The sequence below is a fragment of the Corticium candelabrum genome, chromosome 11 (assembly GCF_963422355.1).
Source record: "Corticium candelabrum chromosome 11, ooCorCand1.1, whole genome shotgun sequence".
In the NCBI taxonomy this organism is placed as follows: domain Eukaryota; kingdom Metazoa; phylum Porifera; class Homoscleromorpha; order Homosclerophorida; family Plakinidae; genus Corticium; species Corticium candelabrum.
In genome coordinates, this window is record NC_085095.1 from 6770382 (window position 1) to 6792650 (window position 22269).

The 22269-nt window shown below is 42.7% G+C and overlaps 5 protein-coding genes across 6 annotated transcripts; 2 read left to right on the forward strand and 3 right to left on the reverse strand.

Moving 5' to 3' along the window:
- Window positions 1-42: 42 nt before the first annotated feature.
- On the reverse strand, window positions 43-1912 carry LOC134186803 (DEAD-box ATP-dependent RNA helicase CshC-like). Its single transcript, XM_062654856.1, has one exon. The coding sequence runs from the start codon at window positions 1832-1834 to the stop codon at window positions 452-454; it is 1383 nt and encodes a 460-aa protein (XP_062510840.1). The 5' UTR covers window positions 1835-1912; the 3' UTR covers window positions 43-451.
- A 9676-nt stretch (window positions 1913-11588) lies between these two features.
- On the forward strand, window positions 11589-12793 carry LOC134186968 (uncharacterized). Its single transcript, XM_062655073.1, has one exon. It carries the CDS (start codon window positions 11630-11632, stop codon window positions 12710-12712), a length of 1083 nt encoding a protein of 360 aa, XP_062511057.1. The 5' UTR covers window positions 11589-11629; the 3' UTR covers window positions 12713-12793.
- A 618-nt stretch (window positions 12794-13411) lies between these two features.
- On the forward strand, window positions 13412-14577 carry LOC134186822 (uncharacterized). The gene is made up of 5 exons (XM_062654884.1): window positions 13412-13649; window positions 13706-13797; window positions 13862-13972; window positions 14149-14386; window positions 14452-14577. Exons 1-5 carry the CDS (start codon window positions 13421-13423, stop codon window positions 14499-14501), a joined length of 720 nt encoding a protein of 239 aa, XP_062510868.1. The 5' UTR covers window positions 13412-13420; the 3' UTR covers window positions 14502-14577.
- LOC134186821 (early endosome antigen 1-like) lies at window positions 14494-18846 on the reverse strand. 2 transcript variants are annotated; one of them, XM_062654883.1, is made up of 23 exons: window positions 18816-18846; window positions 18706-18755; window positions 18592-18647; window positions 18414-18480; window positions 18278-18353; window positions 18087-18209; window positions 17649-17705; window positions 17159-17229; window positions 17052-17084; window positions 16862-16893; window positions 16448-16487; window positions 16283-16391; window positions 16177-16224; window positions 16035-16121; window positions 15894-15964; window positions 15759-15828; window positions 15579-15691; window positions 15432-15524; window positions 15305-15370; window positions 15182-15247; window positions 14976-15113; window positions 14853-14923; window positions 14494-14786 (listed from the first exon to the last, which is right to left on the reverse strand). In XM_062654883.1, the coding sequence occupies exons 1-23, from the start codon at window positions 18820-18822 to the stop codon at window positions 14597-14599; spliced, it is 1734 nt and encodes a 577-aa protein (XP_062510867.1). In that variant the 5' UTR covers window positions 18823-18846; the 3' UTR covers window positions 14494-14596. The 2 variants fall into 2 exon arrangements, with proteins under 2 accessions (XP_062510867.1, XP_062510866.1); XM_062654882.1 differs by lacking the exon at window positions 18816-18846 and having other exon boundaries at window positions 18706-18798.
- A 448-nt stretch (window positions 18847-19294) lies between these two features.
- LOC134186293 (POU domain, class 3, transcription factor 4-like) lies at window positions 19295-20952 on the reverse strand. Its single transcript, XM_062654219.1, has one exon. The coding sequence runs from the start codon at window positions 20821-20823 to the stop codon at window positions 19651-19653; it is 1173 nt and encodes a 390-aa protein (XP_062510203.1). The 5' UTR covers window positions 20824-20952; the 3' UTR covers window positions 19295-19650.
- Between the last annotated feature and the right edge of the window lie 1317 nt (window positions 20953-22269).

Below are 22269 nucleotides of genomic sequence, written 5' to 3' on the forward strand. Positions count from 1 at the left end.
GAAAATTTCATTGAATATTAAGTACGTATCATCATTCTCAGTTTGACAACCAAACAATTTACTACAAACGAGCACACAACCAACATGTCTGTACAATCAAACAACTTCATGATGTGGCCCGCCCTCGATTGACAAGGACTTATAATAATTAGTAGATCGTTGCTATGTAACGTATTGGTCAGATATGAACATAAAGATACTCAACATACGATACACAGTGTGAACAAGGAGTACAGAGTATGTAATACACTTGATGATCATGACCTTCAACTATAATTGGCTGTTAGTATTAGTTTGGAAACCGGTTTGTGCGATGACCTTTATTCTATGAACAGAACCAATGGGATCATCACAGTGTAATTACTGACTACTTGCCACAAAGAGGTTGCTTAAGTCTATATGTCTAACTTATTGCATTTACCGTTTTTGTCCTGGAAGTGTGATTTCCTTGCTATGCTACTCCTGAATTGCAATCCCACTTGATTTCCTCACCAGTTACACCAAGTCTTTGATAGAACCTCAACTGCCTTACGAGATCCTTATGTTTATTGCTAATTACAGTTGTTGCGTTCCCTTTAAGACCTTGTCTTCCAACACGACCACACATGTGAAGGTATTCGTCCACCGTGCGTGGGACATCCATCAGGTAAGCTTGAGTTAACCAATGAAAGTCAAGGCCACGGACGGTCTCCTCGTTAGCAACGACTATTTCAATCTCTCCACTCTTGAAATCCTCAATAAACGTTTGGAAATCAGCCGAGTCTGGATGAGCTGCCTTCCTCCATAAAGCAACAGCTCGGATACCGAGCCGTTGAAGATCAGAAACAAACTGATCAACAGAAGACCCTCGATGAACAAAGACCAGAGCAGACTTACAACCAGATGTCTCAAACAAGTTGTACAACGTGTTGATTCTACCGTGTTCCGAGTTTTCCACACTAAAACTGTACTGATGAGAGATACAGCTAGGAACTATATTTCGATCTAAAGATGAAATGATGTGCAATTTTTCAAACCCAATCTGCCGAAGTTCGTCTACTAGACCACGGCTGATTGTCGCTGTTGCAGAGACAAAGTGCAGTTTATGAGCTTGACTAACTCGTCGAATAAGTTGTGCAACCTCAGTCCCAGGTCTTGGATGCCATTGACGCGATTGCTTTTTCCTCCATCCAGCACGTTGTTTAAGCGGACTAACCACTTTATCAACTTCATCAATAATAATCCGTTTGGTATTAACAAACAGGTCACTGTGTCGATCTATCACAGACATTAGTCTTTTCGGTGTACCAATCACAATGCCTGGTGTACCAGAAAGCAAAGTTTTATATTGTTCATGTTCATCTACTCCACTGACAAGAGCTACAGCAGCAGGAACAGACGTCGTATCCCTTGAGAGCAGTTTTGCTTCTCTCAGCAGTTGTGACGCCAGCTCTCTGGTTGGTACAATGATGACCGTAGAAAGTGGCTGCTTAGAGTCATCTTGAAGTGCTGGCAGAAGAAAAGCTAGTGTTTTCCCACTGCCTGTTTCAGAATGAATAATAGCATTCTTTTGTTTAGACACAACAGGAAGAGCAAGTTGTTGAATTTGAGTTGCTTGAACGATACCACGCTCACACAATTTCGTCACAAACTCTCTATGTACACCCAAGCTCTTGAAGCCAACTCCACTGCTCTCTCTTCCTTTCACAAAACTCTCTCTTTCTGCGCGATTGGTGGACAGATTATTACCAATCAATTTTGACCAACTGCAATTCCAAGTTATGCATGCAGTTGCAGTCTCAATCTGGTTTCTCCATCTTCCGGTAGCAATTCGAGACAGAGATACTCGAAACATATAGGATCAAACTGTGGCGATCATTCGAATTCAAGCCGTGACTTGTGTTGATGTATCGTGATTATACGGGACACTACGTAGCAAATGTGTTCACAACATGGTTTTAGCAGTCGGACTAACGTGTAAGTTTTTCAGGTAGGAGATTGATATAGAATTGGTGTTGCCCTGATTTTTGTGTGTGCCAGTTTTAGTGATCTTGGGTGCTAGCACGCTAGAGCTAGAGCTCAACGGTGACGACGTTAGTTCAAGATGCCAACATATCAACGTCACTCTAGATCATGTAGGAAATAAGTCTAAACTCTGTCCAGATCGTGAAAGAATATTGCCAAATGAATGTGACGTAAGTCGTTGTGTGATATTGTCTGTACTGTACGCTATCGTTTATTACTGCATCTATATCTATCTGTTTGTCACTAGTCTAGATTCATTTCTCTAATTAAGACAGAATTTTAGCGATGTACTACAACGCCGTTCAAACATATTGATATACTTCTACTTTGTCTGTCTGTCAGTCAGTCAAATACGTACATCTAAAATATGATCGCTATATAATACAGACTAAATGAAATAGCTATAGTGACAAACTGTCTGTCTGTCTGTCTGTCTGTCTGTCTGTCTGTCTGTCAAATCTTTATATTTTATACATATGAACTATTACAAGATATAGATATGAAAGTCCGTTATATATCAATTAGACCCACATGGGTCTCTAAAAATTATCAACTTAGGTTGCATGCATTTGTACACTATATATGTCACTAATGTCATTTTCTTTGCTTCGTGAGCGGTTTGTCTTCTGGATGAGAACCTTTGCGTTGCACCTTTTGGAGAGCTACAGCAAATCTTCTTCTCCAGTAGCACTTGAAATCTTGGACACTGTTACTGAGGTCGATGTTTTTACTTAGTTGAGATAATTGAGACAGGAATGATTGTGCTTGTCTCCCCCAACAACCGAAGTGTTCCATAACTAGAGGCACGAAGTTGAGGCATAATCCACCCGGCAGGACCTTCGACTGGTATTTCTCGACTTTCCTCTCTTTCCTTCTTACCGCTGCTGCCCCGTCTTCTCAGGCTGCTCTTGACAAGATATCGGCACACCATGGCCAAAGACACATCTAGTTCGACGTCTGTTCTGGTTACTGGATCCATGATCGCTGTGTCAGGTCGATCCTCGCAATCACAGTACCTTTCTCTGGGCTCTTTCTTGTAGTTTATGTGTAACTGGCTCAAACATTCGGACCAAACACCTACAATGGTATTATGGGTCCAGACAGGACCTCCTCCGGTCTTACACGTCATGAGATGGTATCCCTCAGAATCCAGGTCTTTTCCGCAATCACATCTTGTAATCCATTTTGAGGAGTCACCGGCAATCCCAGTCTAAAAAAGGTTGCCAACTGAAATTCTTTTGGTTTTAGTGCAAACCGTTGTGAGTTCGGGATGGCATTTAGCCATGCTCCTGCCCCTCTTCCTTGAATTGACCTCAAACGCGATACTTCTTTTGGACAAGTAGCTGAGTCAATCCTTTCACTGACTTCAGACCTGAGCAGACTGTCTGTTAGCTTTCGCTGTAATTTTATTTCAGTTGTCAAACTGGATAGGTGGTAGTTGGGATGGATGGCTTGATGTAGTGAATGACTAATGGTGTTGTCTTCCTTGTTGGAAATCAGGCGGTTGACTACAAGACTGGTATCTGGAAAGCGCTGTGGCAACTGTGACAGAGAATGAGCCCAAGATGATACAAAGGCAAACGCTGATGTGGATGAGAGCGAAGTCATACCAAATCCTCCATATCTGATAGCTAGGCCACACTACTTGCTGCCACTGGCCTTTACTAAGAGTCTTGCAACTCAATAGACTGCAGAATGTTCTTTTAGTCTGTTTGTCATGTATGGCAGCTGCTGTATGTAACATTTCTGGTGGTATCACTCGCCCTAGATGATTCATCCGGCTCACATGGCAGTATCTTAGTAACAAAATTGAACTTTGGACATCATTTAAGTCAAGTAGCTTGTTGCAGAGGATGTCGCCCTTCTCAGCATTTGAACAGCAAGCTTCTGTGACAAGCTTGCTGGACCCAAGCGGTATTCCAAGCACATTTACTCCTTTTGATGCGACTGGTACTGTGGTTGATGACACTATGGCTCCATGTACAACTGCTGTTGGGCTATAGATTTTACACTTGTTATTGGCCACTTCCAAACTGATTTCCATAAACGTAGTCTTCATTTCTTCGAATGCTGGAAGCACACTCACCGAGTTACCCAAAAGAAAAACGTCGTCAAGATATGCCAAAACTCTGATGTTAGGGTAATGCTCTTGTAGCTCTATCTGTCTGTCTGTCTGTCTCAATACATATATTTTCCATTTAAAGGAGCACTTCATCGATTGACGCACTCGCATTAGCTAATTGTTTCTGGTCTTTTTTCAAGTTGGGAAGTTTGACGCTATCTCAGAGCAAACTTGATATCTGAGCATTATGATAACACAAAAAACAAATCGTACGAGACGTTTTCTTTGAATAACGTTCATTATGTGTAGGTTTCGTTTTACCTCTTCATGTAAACTTTGATATTTGCGTAGGCGAAAGTAAAGTGTGCTTTTGCATCACTGACTCACCTTCAATCAACAGCAAAAAGCACACATACGGCAATGGTTCGGCTGTAGAATGAAGGCACTTTGTGTCACGTGATTATGTGCGGTGATGCATGTTTCTGTGTGTTTTTCGCATCACTCGAGCTCTTTTGTACTGTAGTATGGAGTTGCCTGAAGCGTCTAGACCCGTCTCTTGTGTGCTCTAGTAGTTGGCCTCAGAAAGCAAGACCAAAACAATGCACCGCGTAACACAGCAGGTGTTCGGTCTGCAGCCCAAGGCCTTAACGTACGTTAACGTCTACTGCGCGTGCGTCAATCGGTGAAGTGCTTCTTTAAATCAAACGTTTACATCATGAGCAACCTACTAACACAACATGACCATTACGGTCCTGAAGCATACAAAATTACACTGAGCAAACTTCATTTCGACGTTCATAATCTTGCTATGCTAATGAGTTTATCTGAGACGACTTCTGCATTGCAACGCTGTAGAGTCACTGAAATAATTGATTGCCACTTGGTCTTGAAGTCTGTCTCATTTTGTCTTTCTTCTTCATCCTTTGCACTTTTTGCCAGCTTGTTCAACTATCCAACTGCTTGTTTGCTCAATGGCCAAAATGTTTGAAAACAATAGGAATGACCAATGGGCAGGACCCTCCTGGCAGTAGCTCAGAATTATACTTTGCCTCTTTCTTCTTCTCTCATTTCATTGCTGCTACTCCTTGTTCTGTGGAGGTTGCCTTCACTGAGTCCAAAACACTATGGATGAGCCAACGACACATCTAATTCAATGTCGGCACCTCAATCTGGGTCAAAAACGAAGATGTCTGACCTCTTGTCACTGTTGACATATTGGCACTGTGGCTCTAGTTTGTGTGGCAAGTTGAGTTGAGAAAAGCAGTTAGACCATGCTGACACAATTGAGTTGTGAGTGTGCACTGGACCACCACCAGTCTTACAAGTGATTAGATGGTATCCTTGGATGTCCAGTTTTTTGCCACAATCACAACAACTGCTTGATGCAGGAATGTCACATCCCAACCTCATCATAGTTGCCAAATGAAAATTGTGTGGTGAAAGTGCAACAATTTTAAGTGATGAGGATGGAATTGCTGACACCCAAGCTCCTTTACCTGACAATGAATGCAAATGAGCTTTGTCTCTGATTGTATTGGAGTTGTTCAAGAAGTAGTCAACGTTAGCCTTGAGCTGTTGTTGAGTAAGCCTTTGCTGTAATTTTATATTATCATTGATCAAGTCTGACAGTGACTGCCCCTCCGGCACTGTTTCATGAAGATCATGGCTTATAGATACCATAGAATCAGGATCCAAAAGCAGGTTGTTTACAGATTCTTCAAGATCATGAAAACGCTCTGTGAGAGCACAGAGAGTGTGCCCAGCTAGAGACAAATGCTAAGGGCAAAATTCTGGCTGATGGTGCTAGACCAAAACCTCCACAAGGGATTGGTAAGGTAACTTAATACCATTTCAAATTTGAAATTTGCTACACTTCCAATAATATTTTGGTAACTTGTTCTTGTCGAGAAATCATGAACTTTCACAAGCCTGTTGGAGCAACTAGGGTGGAACTGTATGGGCCAGGTTATTCAGCCTTGGAACGTGACAATGTCTCAACAACAACATTGCAGTCTGAGGGTCTTCAAGGCCCGGAAGTTGCTCACAAAGAGAACTTACAGAATCTGCAAACTGGTAGCAAGACTTCTTAGCAAAAGACCCTTCTCCAATTGGTGTTCCCAGTATGACAGTACCTTGTTGTACAACAGGAATTGTGTTTGAGGCTGGAATAGCTTGAAAAACCAACAGAGAGGGGCAGTAGATTTTACACTTGTTTTCAGCAACTTTTAATCCGATATTGGCGAGAGAAGAGAAGAGGTCAAAGAGAGCTGCTAGACCTTCTTGCTTGTGCCCAGAAGAAATACACCATCTAGATAGGCCAAGACAGTGATTTCCTGGTGTGGCTTTGGAGGGAAGACAAGTGTGGATGAATCACCATAGAGAAGAGTGCTGGACCTAAGGGATCTCCTTGATGAACACCTTGTGAATTGATGACGACAGACTCTTTACCATACAAATATATTAGAGGACTCACTCCACTGTACATTTGAGTTGCATGGTTGTATATATCTGGAAATGAGCCATGAACTTGGTAGAGCATATGCCCTCGCTCTACTGAATTGAAGGCATTTGAAGGTCAGACTTGACAACAACCCAGTCATCGTTTGTCTGTCTGTCATATATTCCAACATCAGAGTATCATACATTGCTGTTAAATCACAAAATCTACGAGTTCACAACTAATAAGTAAGCTAAAAACAAGATCTAAACCTGAGGAAAACACAACCATTATTGAAATCTTAATCAAAAACTAAAGTCCTATAGTAAATGGCTGGAGAACTGGTTGCTGAATGGTTTAGCACGCACGCATGTTTTCAGCCTCAGCAGTGACAGTTATTTATGATAATCTTCGCATTAAACTTCTGTAGCTGTACCAAAAAATCTTTTTCATCAAAATTTAATGAACTCACAATGTTGGGTCTGCCAACTTTGTCTACTGATTGTTTGGCTAGGTGTTGAAGAAAATTTCTGGTGTCCTCTCCCCATCTACCAAAATGCTTCATAACTAAAATGGAATCATTTTTATAGACTTTTCTCCTTGCAGCTTCTCATTGTTATATTTAGCATGTTTTCTCTCTTCTCACTATTTGGATGCTGCTCTGTCAACACTGACCAATGTCAGAAAATTTCTGAGCTCCATGAATGAGCTAGGGCAATGTCTAAATCAATAACTGACCCTGTTTTGTACTTCTGTCTGTCTGTCTGTCTGTCTGTAAGTCCAGTAATTTTAAAGCATATTTTCAGAGTTTGACTAGTTTTAGTATAATCTCAAGTTGTGTACTAGTGTATGATTTATGAAAATAAACAATCTGTCTCTATGTCTATGTGTCTGTCTATGTGTCTGTCTGTCTGTCTTTTCATTTTGACATTCAAAGTCAAGTCCATTAGTTAATGACTTTGTTGTTTGCAAGGACTGATGTATATTTAAAAATCCTAGCATATGTACAAGTAGAATCTGTATGAGAATAAATTATCTGTCTGTCTGTCTGTCCGTCTGTCTGTCTCATTAAGATGTTGTCATAAATTGAACTATATATATATATATATATATATATATATATATATATATATATATGGGAATAAGCTAAAGGAAAAATCTAGTGACCCAGGAGGGTCATACACTACAAACTAATGTCTTGCAAATGATTCTAGTCTTTCTATTTTACGTTTAATTACACTAGCATTGCAATGCTGTAGTGTAATAGAGAAATAGCGTCTCCAATATCTCTTGAATTGGCTACAGTTGTTCCTTACATTATCGTCTGTGGAGAGTTGAGATAGATGATGAAGATATTGCTCTGCCTTCTGTCCCCAGTGCCCAAAGTGTTCCACAACTAATGGAAGACAGTTTGACTGGTTCCCCACACATCAAGATTGGCACTGTATTTTTGGCCTTGGAACGTTCTTGTTTTGAAGCTGCGATACCATCCTCTCGAGCTGCTTGAGATAAGACATCTCCATTCCATGGATGATAGCCATCATTATCCATTGGCTTTCGACGCTCACAGACTGTGATATGGCTGGCTGGCATTGGACATCCTAATCGAATACGAGTCGCTAAACAAAAGGAACTATGATTCAGTGCAAAATTTTGTAGAAATTGGAATGCACTTAAGCCATGCATCCACTCCTTTTTTCTTGCAATGACCTAAATCTTGCAGGAGCATGGAGAGACTGAGGTCATTCCTTTATTGACAGCATTATTTCTCTGATTTGACTGTCTGTCTGTCTGTCTGTCTGTTGTGAAATGTTCAGTGGGATCGTATGTTGCTATATCGGGTTGATTATCCGAGTTGATATATCTGTTTCTAGGCTCAACCTGATGAGGAATGTTTAATTCATCTAATCATTTAGCCCAAGTCAAGACGATTGTATTATGTTGCCACACTGGGCCTTGCCAAAACTTGCAGGTTAATAGATGGTAACCATGTTCATCAAGACCTGAGCTACAGTCACACTTGGTAACAATTTGAGAAAAAGGTAAAGGAATGCCAAGTCTCAAGAATGCTGCCAATCGAAATTTTGAAGATTTAATAACAAATTTGGTGCTGAAGGGATAGCTTGAAGCCATGAACCATCTCCATGTCCCTGACATGACCTTATTCTTGCAGCATGTTTGACAGAAGATGTGTGCATAATACATGTTGCAGCATTCTCTTCAGCGATATCAGAGCTTAGGTGATTTTGAAGTTTTACTGGATTTGCCATGAGTTCAGACAAAGTTTGAGGTGTGAATGCCTCTCTATCTGATTCTGCAGTGGCAGGAAGGCTTGCAACTGCCTCACAAAGATGCTGATAGAAAGGAGGTGGACTAGTATAGTTGATTAGATTGTCGCATAGATCTGCTCTAGATGGAAATCTTTGAGGAATTTTGCATAGTGAATTACACCATGATCCCACAAATATTCTACAACAGACTTGGATATTTCAATGGCTCACCCACATTCTTGTGAGACCCTAAAATCAGCTGCCAAAGATCAGGCTATGCGGCAGAGATGCGAGAACAAAGAAAGATAGCAAAATATGGTCAACAACAATCCATATCAGAGTCCACCACACCATGTATCCCATTGGTTTTCAAGCACTTTGGCTTTTGGGGCCCTATGGCTGAAGAATATTTAAATAAGATCTCCAAGAAGTCGAAAGATGAACATGGAAGGAACAATGAAACAGACTTTAGAGACAGATGGAGGAAGCAACTGTCTGTAGTTGTACAGTCTTGCAACTCTTGAGTGATTTTTAAGAAGTTGTCAAAGTTGTCTAAGTGCAACATTGATGACTTTACATATGATAGAGACATTCAACATTTTGTCCATTGACTGTTATTGTTTTTGCGTAAAGTTAGCACTTGTTATCGGTAGAGTAAGCGTTCAAATAGAACAATCTGTCAGTCTGTCTGTCTGTCTGTCTGTCTGTCTGTCTGTCTGGTCCCGGATGTTGACTATGGCGCTCCTGTCGTTTTGAATGCGCCCGCTGACGGATTTGTGTTGGCTTCTATTCAGTTTAGCAGCATTTATCTTGCCTTCTAATGCTGTAATGGCCAGCATACGTTGCCCTATTGCTGGTTGCAACTGGGAGAACACGTTCAAACGGGTTCTTGCACACATTAGGAGTTTCCACAGGCCTGACGATTGTCCAGAAGCTTTCATTCAAGAACATGGGTTATCTAAATGTCCTAAGTGTTCTCAGTGGTTCCTCAAGATCCATCAACACACATCCAGATGTTGTTCGTCTTCCATATGCGTTGACCACACCCAAACTTCATCACAAGAACCTGCTAAGGCGTCTACACATCCTGATAAGTCTTCTGCTGGTGTTGAATTGGAGGCAAACTTCCAATCTGACAGGGAGGCTGAGGCATGGAGGCTGATTGACTCTCTGACCACGGAAGCCATATTGGATTGGATGCCACCACGAACTGTGCAGAATGTAACACCTGGTCTTCGAGGTTTGTTTCATGACTGCTGTCTTGTTCCTTTGAGGAAGATTGAAGATGACCCTACCAGTGATAGAGGATGGAAACTCCTTCTTCTGCTTCCTAGAATGCTTCTCCAACCACATGCTAGAGGTGGCAAAGTAGGTACAAGAGAAGTCAAGGCCATCTACAATCGCTTTTTGCAGTTTCACTGGCATGAACTGATTCATCTACGTGGAGGATCGAATAGATCTCGCTCTACCTCAGGCCCAGATCAGAGAAAGAAGGCTGCTATGCGTCTGATTCAGTGTGGTGAGATGTCTCGAGCTTCACAAATTTTGACTAGTCAGGGTCTTGCTCCTACTACTGATGACACTGTAAGCAAGCTCTCAAGCAAACATCCTAAGCGAAGGACATCTCAGTTGTCTCACGATGATTTTCACGAGCAAGAGAAATCAGAGCATCCTTTTTCTTTAAAGAAGGAAGCTTATTTTGAGGCCATAAGGAAGGCACCCAGAGGAAGTGGAGCAGGGCCTTCTGGTTGGCGATATGAACATCTTCGTGGGCTCCTGGAGAATGATTTGACTTGTAACTTGTTCTATGGAGTGTGCTCGCTCATTGCAGATGGTAAAGTTCCGGATTCAGTTCTGCCACTTCTGACAGCATCTCGACTCATTGCCTTACCAAAAGCAAATTCTGATGTAAGACCCATTGCCATCGGTGAAGCTATCAGGAGAATTACAGCTAAGGCTCTGTGTATTCAGCTGAATGAATCTTTCTGCTCCTACTTTTCCCCCATACAACATGGCATTGCTACACGTGGTGGGGCAGAGTTATTGATACACCACATTTCGTTTCTCATGGAGAGCAATCCCGACTGTTCAGTTCTCTCTACGGATGTAAAAAACGCCTTTAACTCGGTATCAAGGGATAGCATACTCAAAGAATCAAAGAAGAACTTTCCTGAAATCTATGCCCATGTGAGACAAATGTATGATAGACCAAGTACTTTGATATATGTCAACGGTCAGGGGACGGTGAAATTGCAGTCAGAAGAAGGTGTCCATCAGGGTGACCCCCTTGGACCAGTTTTGTTCTCGGCAGCATTACACCCCATTGTAACAGTTATTCAGAATAACCACCCGGGCATTACGCTTTTGGCATATCTGGATGATGTCTATGTTCTGGGACCACCAAAAGATGCTTTAGCAGTCCTTTTGGATTTGAAGGCATCCCTTTCTGAGATCGGTCTAGAAATCAAAGATGAAAAATGCAAATTGTATTTTCCCACTGCTCCTGATAATTTCAGCGCTGGTGTCCCAGTTAGCAAAGATGGAATCGACGTGTTGGGGTCACCTGTAGGCAATCATGATTATGTTCAGTCTAGGTGCCTGGCTGTGGCTAACATGGGCAGCTCGTTGTGTTCAAAGCTACTTGAACTTGACGACCCTCAGTGTGGCCTCCTTTTGCTCAGACATTGTCATGTCCCCAGGCTGAATTTTTTGGCTAGGACTGTGCCACCTGACAGGTTACTGCATGCAGCTGTTTGTCATGACCACCTTACAAGGGCTACTTTCACTGACACCGGATGGAGCCAGGCCACTCTGAAGGTCGGGTTCGGCGGATTTGGCTTATCATCAACTCAGAAGATGGCTCACCTAGCATTTCTGGCGTCATGGGCACACTCTTTGAAAGAACTGCCATTGAGATTTCCACCTCTGAAAGATCGTTTAGAACGGTTTTTTGAAGGTAGCAATACAGGACAACTTATTCGTACATTGGTGGCAAAACTACCACCCAAGTCGGGTGCAGATGATGACGAGCAGTTTCACACCTTAGAGCAGATGACAGAATACCCTAGAAAATTGCAACATCGCCTGACGGTAGACGCTTCTCATAAACGATCAGAAGAAGTTATCAAAAGCATGAACTCAGAGAGACATGTTGCAAGGATCAGGTCCTTACACGGAAAAGGAGCTGGAGCATGGCTAGAGGTAATACCAACTTCAGACAAGAACGCACTGAAGCCGAATGAATTTCGTGTAGCGTCTTGTATGAGGTTGGGTGCTGGTTTGCCTTTCAGCCGGCTGCTTAAGACGTGTGACTGTGGAACTGAGCTGGATCGCGAGGGCTATCACCTTTTGACATGTAAATATGGAGGTGGACCTGTGTGGACGCATAACTCCATAGTGTCTGCATGGAGTGATTGCCTAAGCGATTTACTCATTCCCCATCAAATAGAACCGAGACAGCGATTTGTAGACAACGAAAACCGGCCTGACATCACGCTTTACGACACTGACACTGGGATCACAAAAGAATGTGATGTTTCGATAGCTCACCCTTGGAGCAAAGACATTATTAAAGGTGCAGCCAGAGAAGGTGGCCATGCAGCAGCTAAACGAGAGGCAGCAAAGTCAAAAAAATACTCAGAGGAATCGCTTGCGGATGGATCGAAGCCTATAGTTGTCCCACTCGTCTTTGAACACTTCGGCAGGTGGGGCTTAAAGGCTGACGAGCTGATGAATGAACTGGGGAAGAAGGCGAGAGGCTTTGATGGAAGAAGAATTGCGGTAGAGTTTAAAACCTTCTGGAGGAAAAGACTGTCTATTACTCTTCAAAAATGCAACAGCAGAGTGATTTTGCGGAAGCTGTCAAGGCTTTCTGTGCGCTCATTAGGAGATGACAGTGTTTTGGGAGTAGATAGAGACATTCATTGTTTTACTCATTAGCAATAGTCTCGGACTACAAGTAGAACATTTCATTTTAACAATACCTGTTTGTAGTAGTGAAGATTGTTGACAATAAACTTGATTCTGTCTGTCTGTCTGTCTGTCTGTCTGTCTGTCTGTCTGTCTTAATACGTATATTTCTTACATTGAAACTAGTACACTCACACTAAACTGTAAAACAGTCTGTCTGTCTGTCTGTCTGTCTGTCTGTCCATTTATTTGTCCATTTAGGTTGTACATCAAGATAAATATATACATGTGGCAAAACAAACAGCAAGCAATGTAGTTCATGAGTTTTAGATTATGGCTTCAAGGGTTGTATGTAAAAATCTATAATCTATTGAACATGTATACATTTAACTCTTGTATAAATCTCGTACTGAAGCTATTGTGGTAGTAAATCCATCTAACTTCCTGTTGGTTACATTGACATTGCATTTTTGGAGTGTCACAGCAAACAAGCGTCAGTCTTGAACTCAATGGAGTTGACTCTTCCATCTTCATCTCTTGATCTTTGGGAGATCTCTTGGATAGACACATTACTTTATAAGTCATATGATTGACCTATCTACAAGTGAATACATGCATATATACAATATATGAATAAATAGTATTATATATGAATAAATAGTATTATTATAGTATGATGTTAATGTTTGTAATGTAATTGTTTGATTGTGTATTTGGTTACAGGACCTTGCTGAGAATATGAAGAAAGCAGCTAGTGATTTCACATCCTGTCTGATGTCTTCACTAAAGCCAGCTTGCTTCTGTGAATTATGCTTTGACGAATATTACAATCTCAGCAAAGTCTACTGTTCAATACATTCCAGCAAACATTGTTTTCAACCACTACTAGCAGGAGACAGCACATATGCCATTGAAGAATTCTACAACTTTGCTAGAGCCACATGGGAAACCAGAGGCCATTGTTCAAGTGAAAATTTCAATTACTGAACGGAGTGAACTATTGTTAGTTTACTTGTTTTACAGATTGCTTTAATGGATCTCAGCTTAATGGAAATGTCAAGGATTTCTATATCTATCTTTCTTCATTTGACAGATGTATTCATAATGCAAGCAATGTCAGTTCTTGATTATTAATTTTTGTCCTTCCCAGAGTGTTTTGTGTTTTGTTTTGTTGTGTAGAACTATACAGTCTGTAACACTTGTAAGCAAGACTACAGAGCATTGATGGAATTTTATAACTCCAAATTTGGTCGTGATCCTTCTAAAGTTTGCGCAGATGTCTCAGATCATGTAGGAATACTTCGTCCTTGTGACTATTTTTTGCCATGTTCTTGTGCATTCACTGTCATGAATTTCTGTGGGAAGTCTAACTTTTTTTTTTACTTCATCCATGCATAATGAATTCTCCTGTGTTACTATTTGCAGAATTAAAGTGTGTATCTCTAATGTTACTCTTCTTTGTGCAGATGAATTCATCTATGTATAAGTGGCGAATTGCGTATAAGTGCCCAGAAGGCGAGAACCCAGTTTTAACTGTTTCATTATTCACAAGTGGAGTCCTCATACTAACAGCTTTATTCTATGTCTGTGTTTACGTATGGGGCCGAAGAGAACAGAAAAAGGATATGACACAAAAAAGGATCAAAAGGTCAAAGTCAAAGTCACATTCACGCTCACTCAGTCCAGATGGAGTGAAAAATAAAGGTTTGATATTGTGTTTACGCCCTGCTGTATGAATGAATGTGAGTGATTTATGGTGGTTTTTATAGAAATTGAATCTCAAATAGACTTGAGCACAGATAGCGCTACACTCAATTAATAACTGATATTTTGTTCAAGAAATTTCGGCAACTACAGTTTAAGCAAGGTAGCATATAAACTAGTCTAATACTAAAATATAGCTTTTTCTTAAACTTAATGGCCACTGTTGTTGCTTGCATTGTGAAATGTTGCGGCCACTTCCACTGACAAATCTTCAAAGTCACTTTCGTCACTTTCGCCTATTGGGCGATCTGTGATTGCTGTTTGAGAAACGAGGGTATCGACCAAAGCATAGCAGACATTACACACTCGGACTGGACGGCTATATCCCAATGTTGGCAGTCTGCACAAATATACATGCAAAAAGCGTCAGTTTGAGAAATGATTGACCAGTGAGTATCTTTATTACAGAGCTTTTCTCATTGTGCATGTGCGACAGAAAACACGACCACAACACCTGCAGTGATGCCGTCTCCGAGTCTACAAAATATCATGCTCATTCGAAGTGCAACACAAGCGTCGCATCACGTACTTGAGTGAACGGCTTGACGCATTTTTCGTTAGCACACTGAGTGACAAATCGGTCGGGTACCCACGTTAGCTTGAGTGATTGCTGCAGCACCAGTAGATCGTCCTTTGCAACATCTGCCTCCTCCAACTGCTGCTTCATCTGCATTGAATATACTCACACGTCACAACACATTATTGCACCGTGTACTTAATTATGTATGAAGATACCTGCTGTAGGACACTTGCAGTGTCTTTTTCGATCTTCGCAATGCAGTTCTTATACTTGGCTTCAGTCTGCAAGAAGCCAAGATGAAAGAACAGCTGGTACACAAGTGGTGACTGTATACCAACCTTTTCTAGAGTAATATCTTTCTCTCTCAGTTGGTTTTGCAGCCTCTTTCGCTCTCTGTGATGCTCCTGCACGCATTCATACGAATGCAACAACTTTACTAACGTACAGAATTCTTATGTAACTGACTGCGTTGGCATTGGCCACGTTTCCGATAAGAGATTGGTTCTGCTCCTCTAATTCTTCATTCTCAGCACGAAGGTCTTCCAGTTCTTGCTGCAACTGTACAATGGTGGAATTCTTACAAGAGTTTAGTATGCAGTACTGTCCACCAACCTCACGTACACGACCATCTTCAACCGTTGGGGTCGTTCTGTCTATTCTTTTTGCTGCATTATCTTGAAACAAGCCCAAATGAGACCCCTTGTCATTTTGTTGGGTTTCCTGGCCTAGAAGAAATTTTTGGAAGTCCTACTTCTGCCTGCCTCATCACCGTGAATTAATTGTGGCACTGACCAGTGGCGCTATCCTGTTGGCTGCACTTGCCATGACCAGTTATGGTCTCAGTAGGGTCATTCTCCACCACCTGGACCACAAAAATTTAATGTCATACAGGACAACCACACTGAACCAAAAATGGTGGTGGCAGACAGGTGGTTCCATTGGTTTCGGTGTCCGGCTGTTATTGATTGTGGCCTCTGCCTTTGTCCCAAATAAAATTTCTGAAAATGCAAGATGCATCATTTCATTACTATGTAGTGAGTGGTTAGCTAGCCCTTGTCACATGTTGACCTTTATGGGTCTCATAGTGTTCAACTAGAGCAGCAATATAGGTGCACAGGTTTGTCGGGATGCAATCTTCCTCTGACAATCGACCAGCTGCTCACATTCAACATCACAATCATATGCCAACATATGACTCTGACTATCATGCCTTTCTGGTCACTTATGTGAGATTTCAGCTGCTTGACAGCTACAACCACTGTAGAACAAGTTGACTACAACTACCAGAATAGATAGTAAGGCGACTAGTTACGAACCCTGTTGTTTTGCCAGATAGCTTTCTAGTTCAGCCGACTGCTGTGACTGTATCGCCAAATCATAAGCAGTAGAACCTTCATCAGAGCGGTCAAATATGTCCACTCCCATCTAAAGGTGTAGTTACATCATCAGGTAACCAGAGTTCAAAATGATTAGAACACAACCTGAATCAGCAATTCTGCACATTCCACAGAGTGACCATTCCTGCAAGTAATGACATGACAGCTCAGGTATCAAACAAGGGGCCACACAAGCCATCATTAATCGATTAGTTTGCCTCTACATCATGTAGGCTTCTAACACTAGGAAACAAGACAAGGTGGGTTTCATTAAGAACCACCCCAACCATCTTTCTATCATTGCATGTCAGTGAGTTCATGTCACCACAATTGAGAAGGCAAACAACAGGACATCCATATCTATGCCATCAAGCCATAGAGAGAGATAGAAGCAGCTAACTAGCAATCATCTATAATTTAATGATCCTGACTAGGGCTAATGATCTTAGAATTGTGACAAGCTGTGCAAAGAGATAGGCAAGAATCCACATAAAGACAATCTGGAGGAATGCAACTTACCTAGCCAATGCATGGAGTGAAGTCCAACCCTCCTACAACAACAACAAACTCAATCACCAAACACAATTAGTCAATCCTACGCACACAGTCATCTGAAGCCACCATGCTTCCTGTCAGTTCCAGTCAAACACGTAAATTCAATCATCCGGTAAGGTCACTCAAATATGAGCAATGAGATATGGCAACTCACCTTGTTCTTAATGTGAATATCAGCCTTCCTTTCCTGTCAAATAACACATAGTGAGCACGAAAAAACTACAGAGACCCGATAATGGGTAACCAAAATGGCCACCTTACCATCAATAGAGCAACACATGCAACACGATCGTTTTCGACCGCATGGAAGAGAGCCGAATTTCCATTCGAATCTACGTATAAAGTACAAAGAATAGACATGATGCAATTTTCAAGAAACAGAGGTCAAATGAGCTCGCATGGAATTACAAACAGTGTATTATGTATATTGGTAGAAACTGGACAAGTCTAGGTTGTCATCACTAAGAATAACAATGGCTCAGTTTTGTCGGGCTTTTAAGCAAGGATAAGACAAGATTTGATTGTTATCAAGACCTAATGAGAGAAGCCACAAGGGACTGAGCGACCACAATCTAGTTGCAAGCACAGTAACACAAACAGTGCGATTAATGATCAAGATGATACAACCTCACAGTTTCACCCTTAGGTAAGCAATCGGGCAGCACTATTCTTGGACAATCACCAATGGCTGTAAACTTTACATTTGCCCACAGCAGTCAATCAGTTACTCAGCAACAAATAATGTGAAGACCTGATGTGTTGATGTCTGTACCAGCTTCGAGCAATGTCATCATGACATGGTGATTCCCTGTATAAAAACAAAGCAAGACTGTCAGCTAGAGTGATAGTACACCTGTCACAACCAGTTGCACTATACATACTATACAAACTCTCTTTCTGATCATTAGCATCGAACATTTTCTACTAATTATTTAACAGGGGTGATGATGCCTTGAATTCCGCATTTGTTCATTGACAGAAAGCGAAGCCATGAGGTCTCACAAAAAGCAAGCTGAACAGTATGCTGTCAGCTTGACTGCATCCATATTCCGTGTACATGCAATCAAGTATGCTTTAAGAAATCATCGTTTTATCATATAAATGTATACCCTGGCTTCTTCATGTATGCAGCGATCATCGCCTTCTAAGTGCAGCCAGCTACTAATTTACCATTAATACAAGTGTATACCTTCTCTAGCCGAATCCAACAGATATTGTTTCCTCTCATTGTCCGACATCGAAGCAACAGCAGCAGTAGCCATTTCAGATGGGTCGGCAATGTCTTGGGTCAGATGTAGTTTGAGTCGTTTCACTGGAAAAGTATCAGTGAAAGTAGAACTTGATTAATTAACAGGATATCCTGCATGTATTGCATCCAACTTTCAGAAGAAGGTGTTATCGAATGCCAGAGCTGGAGTTTAGCACGCTTTTGTTCTGTTCTGCACACGTTGCATATCTACAGGCACATGTAATGATGATGTCTGAGGCAACTATTGTGTGTGACCCCTCTACTAGCCTTGTCTCCTACTTCTGGTCTGTAACAATGTAAGCAGACTGCGTAGTTACATTTTCGACAGTGAGATCTGTGAAATCAGAAATCAAAGGAAAGATTAGACATTTCAAGGTTGACTCCTTTCAGTATTGCACTAATTAATTGACACTAGGTCTGCAGTTTGAGCATGCACTGACCGTACCTGGCCTTTACGAGACCGAGCGACGTCTGAAATGGGGTATCACACCTTTGACACGTCTAGGAAAATAAAGTCAGAGTCAGATTCCGATCGCTCTGGTCGCTATCCTATAGCAACCTTGCAAGAGCAGTTCTTGTACTTCTTCTGACAGCTGTAGCAGATCGTCCCTGCAAGCATTTTCTATTTCATTATCATGAACGTTTCCCTAGTCCTACAGTAGCCAGTACCAGACATTTTTCTTCCAACCGGAAGCACGGGATCTACTCAGGCAGGACGCTGACAGGTCCCGTATCTCGTAATCTACCGTTCTCTATACTTCTATTATAGCCTGGAGGTGCAAGGGAAGGGGGCCTACTAGGTAGCAATCAGTGGCTTGAGTTGTCAAACAAACTTTCGTACTCTTTACTAATGTCGTTACCATCTTATTACGACGTGCGCCAATTCATGTCACCACAACAATTTCCGGTCGCGCTTGTAGGCCACAGAATGTTGTTGATGCAAATAAATGCAAAGAAGTACAAGCTCGTAGCACGCGTTTTCGAATTCTTTCATCGACTCAATGCTCGCCCCAACTATTGTCCACGTTGCCCTCAAACACAATAGGGAATCCGTTCGCGTGTACTCCCGAGGTCAATGAAGTTTGCCATTGACGTCGGCGTACATTGGTGGTGCTGCTTCCCTCCGGTATGCAGACGTAAGGCTCGGGTGCAATTGCCTCTCTTCTATTACACTCCATTATATATAATAGCCAACAAAACTGCAATGCCATGCAAAGATACTTGCTTTGCACATAAAAATAAGAATATATAAAATGAAATTTGCAAGTCGCAGTTTAATATGTGCTCCACACAACATGTTCTGCAGCTAAAGTGCTTGCTTGCAGTGCCAACGAAAAAAGAGTGTTCAGTGCAAGATCCACTGTCCCTTATATATACACGTATGTATATATATATGTATATATATAACAGAACTTCACTCAATGACTGCTGCAACTTGCAAGCTCCCTGCTCATAATAGATATTGGACTATCTACCTCTGTGACTAATTTGTTCTCCAATCATGTCAGGCATTGGTCTCCACCTGGCCTTCTGCTTTGATGGGGGTTCCAGCCTGCTGCAGGATCGGATACGAATGAATAGAAGTCGCCATTGTAATAGGAGGGGTCGCTGGAGTCCAGCCGACCTTACTAGAGTCTTTCAAACACCCATTATCGGGTGATTCATGAGTATTCCTCTTCTGCTTTTGTCGCCTATTGCAAAACCAAACTCGTATGACTTCCTTTTCGAGCTTGAGGGAATTCGCCATGTTACTGATCTCTTGAGCTGATGGCTTGGGATGCAGGCAGAAGTGGTTTTCTAGCATGGCTTTAGTGCTCGACTCGATCGATGTTCTCTTCTTGCGTTTTTTGAACTGCACCTTTTCTCCGACTCGATTTCCTACAGAGTTGTTTTCTGCGTCTTCTAGCCATCGTTGTAGTAGAGGTCTGAGTTTGAGCATATTTTTGAAACTCAGCTGCAATGCCTCGAATCGGCAGATGGTTGTCTGACTGAACGGATTGCCATAGTTGGTGAGCTCTTGTCCTACGTCAGCTTGAGTGAAACCCAACTTTATGCGCTTCTGCTTGAAGAGCCTCGCAAACTGCTCCAATTCTGCTGGTGTCGTCTGACTCGTCTGATCACCAGGACGACTGCACGACTGACCCCATGCGTTGGCACTCGACTGACTGCGTTCACCGGTCGGTGACGACGTAGAACTACTGACCGGTAACGGCGTCGAAGAGGCAGGACTTTGGCTGATGACGTGAACGGGTTGACCGTGTGGCTGACCGAGAGCGGCCGGACTAAAGGCGCTTGTCGTTGTTGGACTCACCCACGACGGTGGCGCAACAGCAAAGCGACGGTCGGTCGGCGACATGAACGTTGGATTCATACCTGGCATGACCTGAGCCATCGCGGCAGGATTGATCATCTGATGAGCTAACGGAGAGGTGTGCGCTGCAGTGGCAGAGTGCCCAGCCAGTTGATGAGCGGAAGAGCTCGACGTCGACGGCCAGCCGTGGAACGACTGATACAGAGCTGCTGCGCTCTGTTGATGAGTCGCAAACGTCGGGTCGAAGTTCACGTAATCCGTGAAGCTGGGTGCTGTCGAACGTTGCGAATAAATATTTGCAACATTAGATGAAGGCGTCTGCTGTAGGCCTGCTCTTAGGACGTCGTGTGAAGCCATGTCGAGCATTGCTTAGCCGTACGAAACGCTCCTTCGTTCCAATATGATAACGAGGAATGAAGCGCAGAGCGGCGGCAAATCGAGTTTTGAAGCAGCGCACCTCGAGTCCCGCCTATGGTTGCTTTGCGGCGTGGCGTGTAACACGATGATGTCAAAGCTAATGATTGGCTCCCGTCGGCGCTTCAGAGGTGTAATGTACACAAAAATGTAAATTGAAGCTGTAAACTGGAATCGTGATTAATTATCGTCCTAATTGGTTTATCATTACACCACCTCAACGCAGAGGCGACCATTGTCAATCAACCTCCGTCTTGTGCAGAATATGACGCTCACTACAAAGGCCTCCCCACGTGCGGGGTCTGTTTGCGCTCGTCACGCCGCACCTGACAGCGTGCAACCGCCGTATGTGAGATTTTTCGAAACGAGAAGAAGGGAGACAAACGCACTATTGCGGAAATGTTTATCTTCGTCAAGTAGTGATTCCCTAACAGCAACAAGCACCTCATCGCCATTCGCAAATGTAAATTTCACGTGTCGTGATACTGGAAACCGACGTTTGACTGACATTTAGCATAAATTGTGGCGGTCAGTTTCGTTTTTTTCTGGTTTTTTGCGTCGATGCTACACGAAAGACGTCGGTTTTTGAGTAAAAAACGGGCAGCCACTCAAGGAGGCTTCTTGTGGGTGGTCGATTAGTTCTCTCTTGTTGACATTCGACCCACAATGGCATCCTCGAGTGCAGGTGGCTCTGATTCGACTAATTAATGTAATTAACCGCAGTCACGTGCAATGGGTTCGTTCCGCCGCGAAAGAATGTCGTTTACGCAGATACGGAGAAGGAACAAACACACGCCGTGGGCGATCGTGCTCATTGCAGCTGTCGTTCGGACGATTGCGAGTGACGCGCTTGGAGAGCGGTCGCAACGGTCGGACGATCGAGAGTGTGTTATCTGTTCCTGGTAGTTGTGGTCACGCGATGCGGCTGCAAATGAGTGTCACAGCCGGATGGCTACGCCCTTCTCTTGTTCTACGCTCTACTAGCTCGTATGGAACGCATGTCACTCGAAATGCATGTGCATGTTCAAGTGGAATGGCGTGTGGCCTCCGCGTTTGCGGCTTCAATCGGCAACGACGAGTTTTCGTTCTAATCACCTGTTGTCAGCTCGCCCCCATGTGTAGGTTTCAAGAGCGGGCGGTATCCGCAGAACGGATCACACAGTCGACCTCAACTTTGTGCCAAATCGTAGCGACGCGTTGCGGTGTGATAGCAAATGCGTCACCGGATCCGTTCCTAACAAATGGAGAGGCACACTGATAGATGAGATCTAGATGGAAGACCGAGATCCGATGGTATCGATCAGATGCAAGCTTGATGTAGTGCAAACAAGGTGGTTAGTATATTATGTGTTGGAAAAATGCGGACGCACGCGGCCAGGCTGTAAACTACATGTCCCA

Excerpts from the sequence above, each read along its gene's own strand:
- LOC134186803 (XM_062654856.1), bottom strand. The coding sequence starts at position 1,834 with ATGTTTCGAGTATCTCTGTCTCGAATTGCTACCGGAAGATGGAGAAAC.
- LOC134186968 (XM_062655073.1), top strand. The coding sequence starts at position 11,630 with ATGGCTCACCTAGCATTTCTGGCGTCATGGGCACACTCTTTGAAAGAA.
- LOC134186822 (XM_062654884.1), top strand. The coding sequence starts at position 13,421 with ATGAAGAAAGCAGCTAGTGATTTCACATCCTGTCTGATGTCTTCACTA. Across the intron at positions 13,650-13,705 it reads AACCAGAGGCCATTGTTCAA|ATTGCTTTAATGGATCTCAG; the intron begins GTGAAAATTTCA and ends CTTGTTTTACAG. Across the intron at positions 13,973-14,148 it reads GCGCAGATGTCTCAGATCAT|ATGAATTCATCTATGTATAA; the intron begins GTAGGAATACTT and ends TTCTTTGTGCAG.
- LOC134186821 (XM_062654882.1), bottom strand. The coding sequence starts at position 18,765 with ATGCTTGCAGGGACGATCTGCTACAGCTGTCAGAAGAAGTACAAGAAC. Across the intron at positions 18,481-18,591 it reads CTCGGTCTCGTAAAGGCCAG|ATCTCACTGTCGAAAATGTA; the intron begins GTACGGTCAGTG and ends CTGATTTCACAG. Across the intron at positions 15,114-15,181 it reads CTGCAAGTGTCCTACAGCAG|ATGAAGCAGCAGTTGGAGGA; the intron begins GTATCTTCATAC and ends TATTCAATGCAG.
- LOC134186293 (XM_062654219.1), bottom strand. The coding sequence starts at position 20,823 with ATGCTCGACATGGCTTCACACGACGTCCTAAGAGCAGGCCTACAGCAG.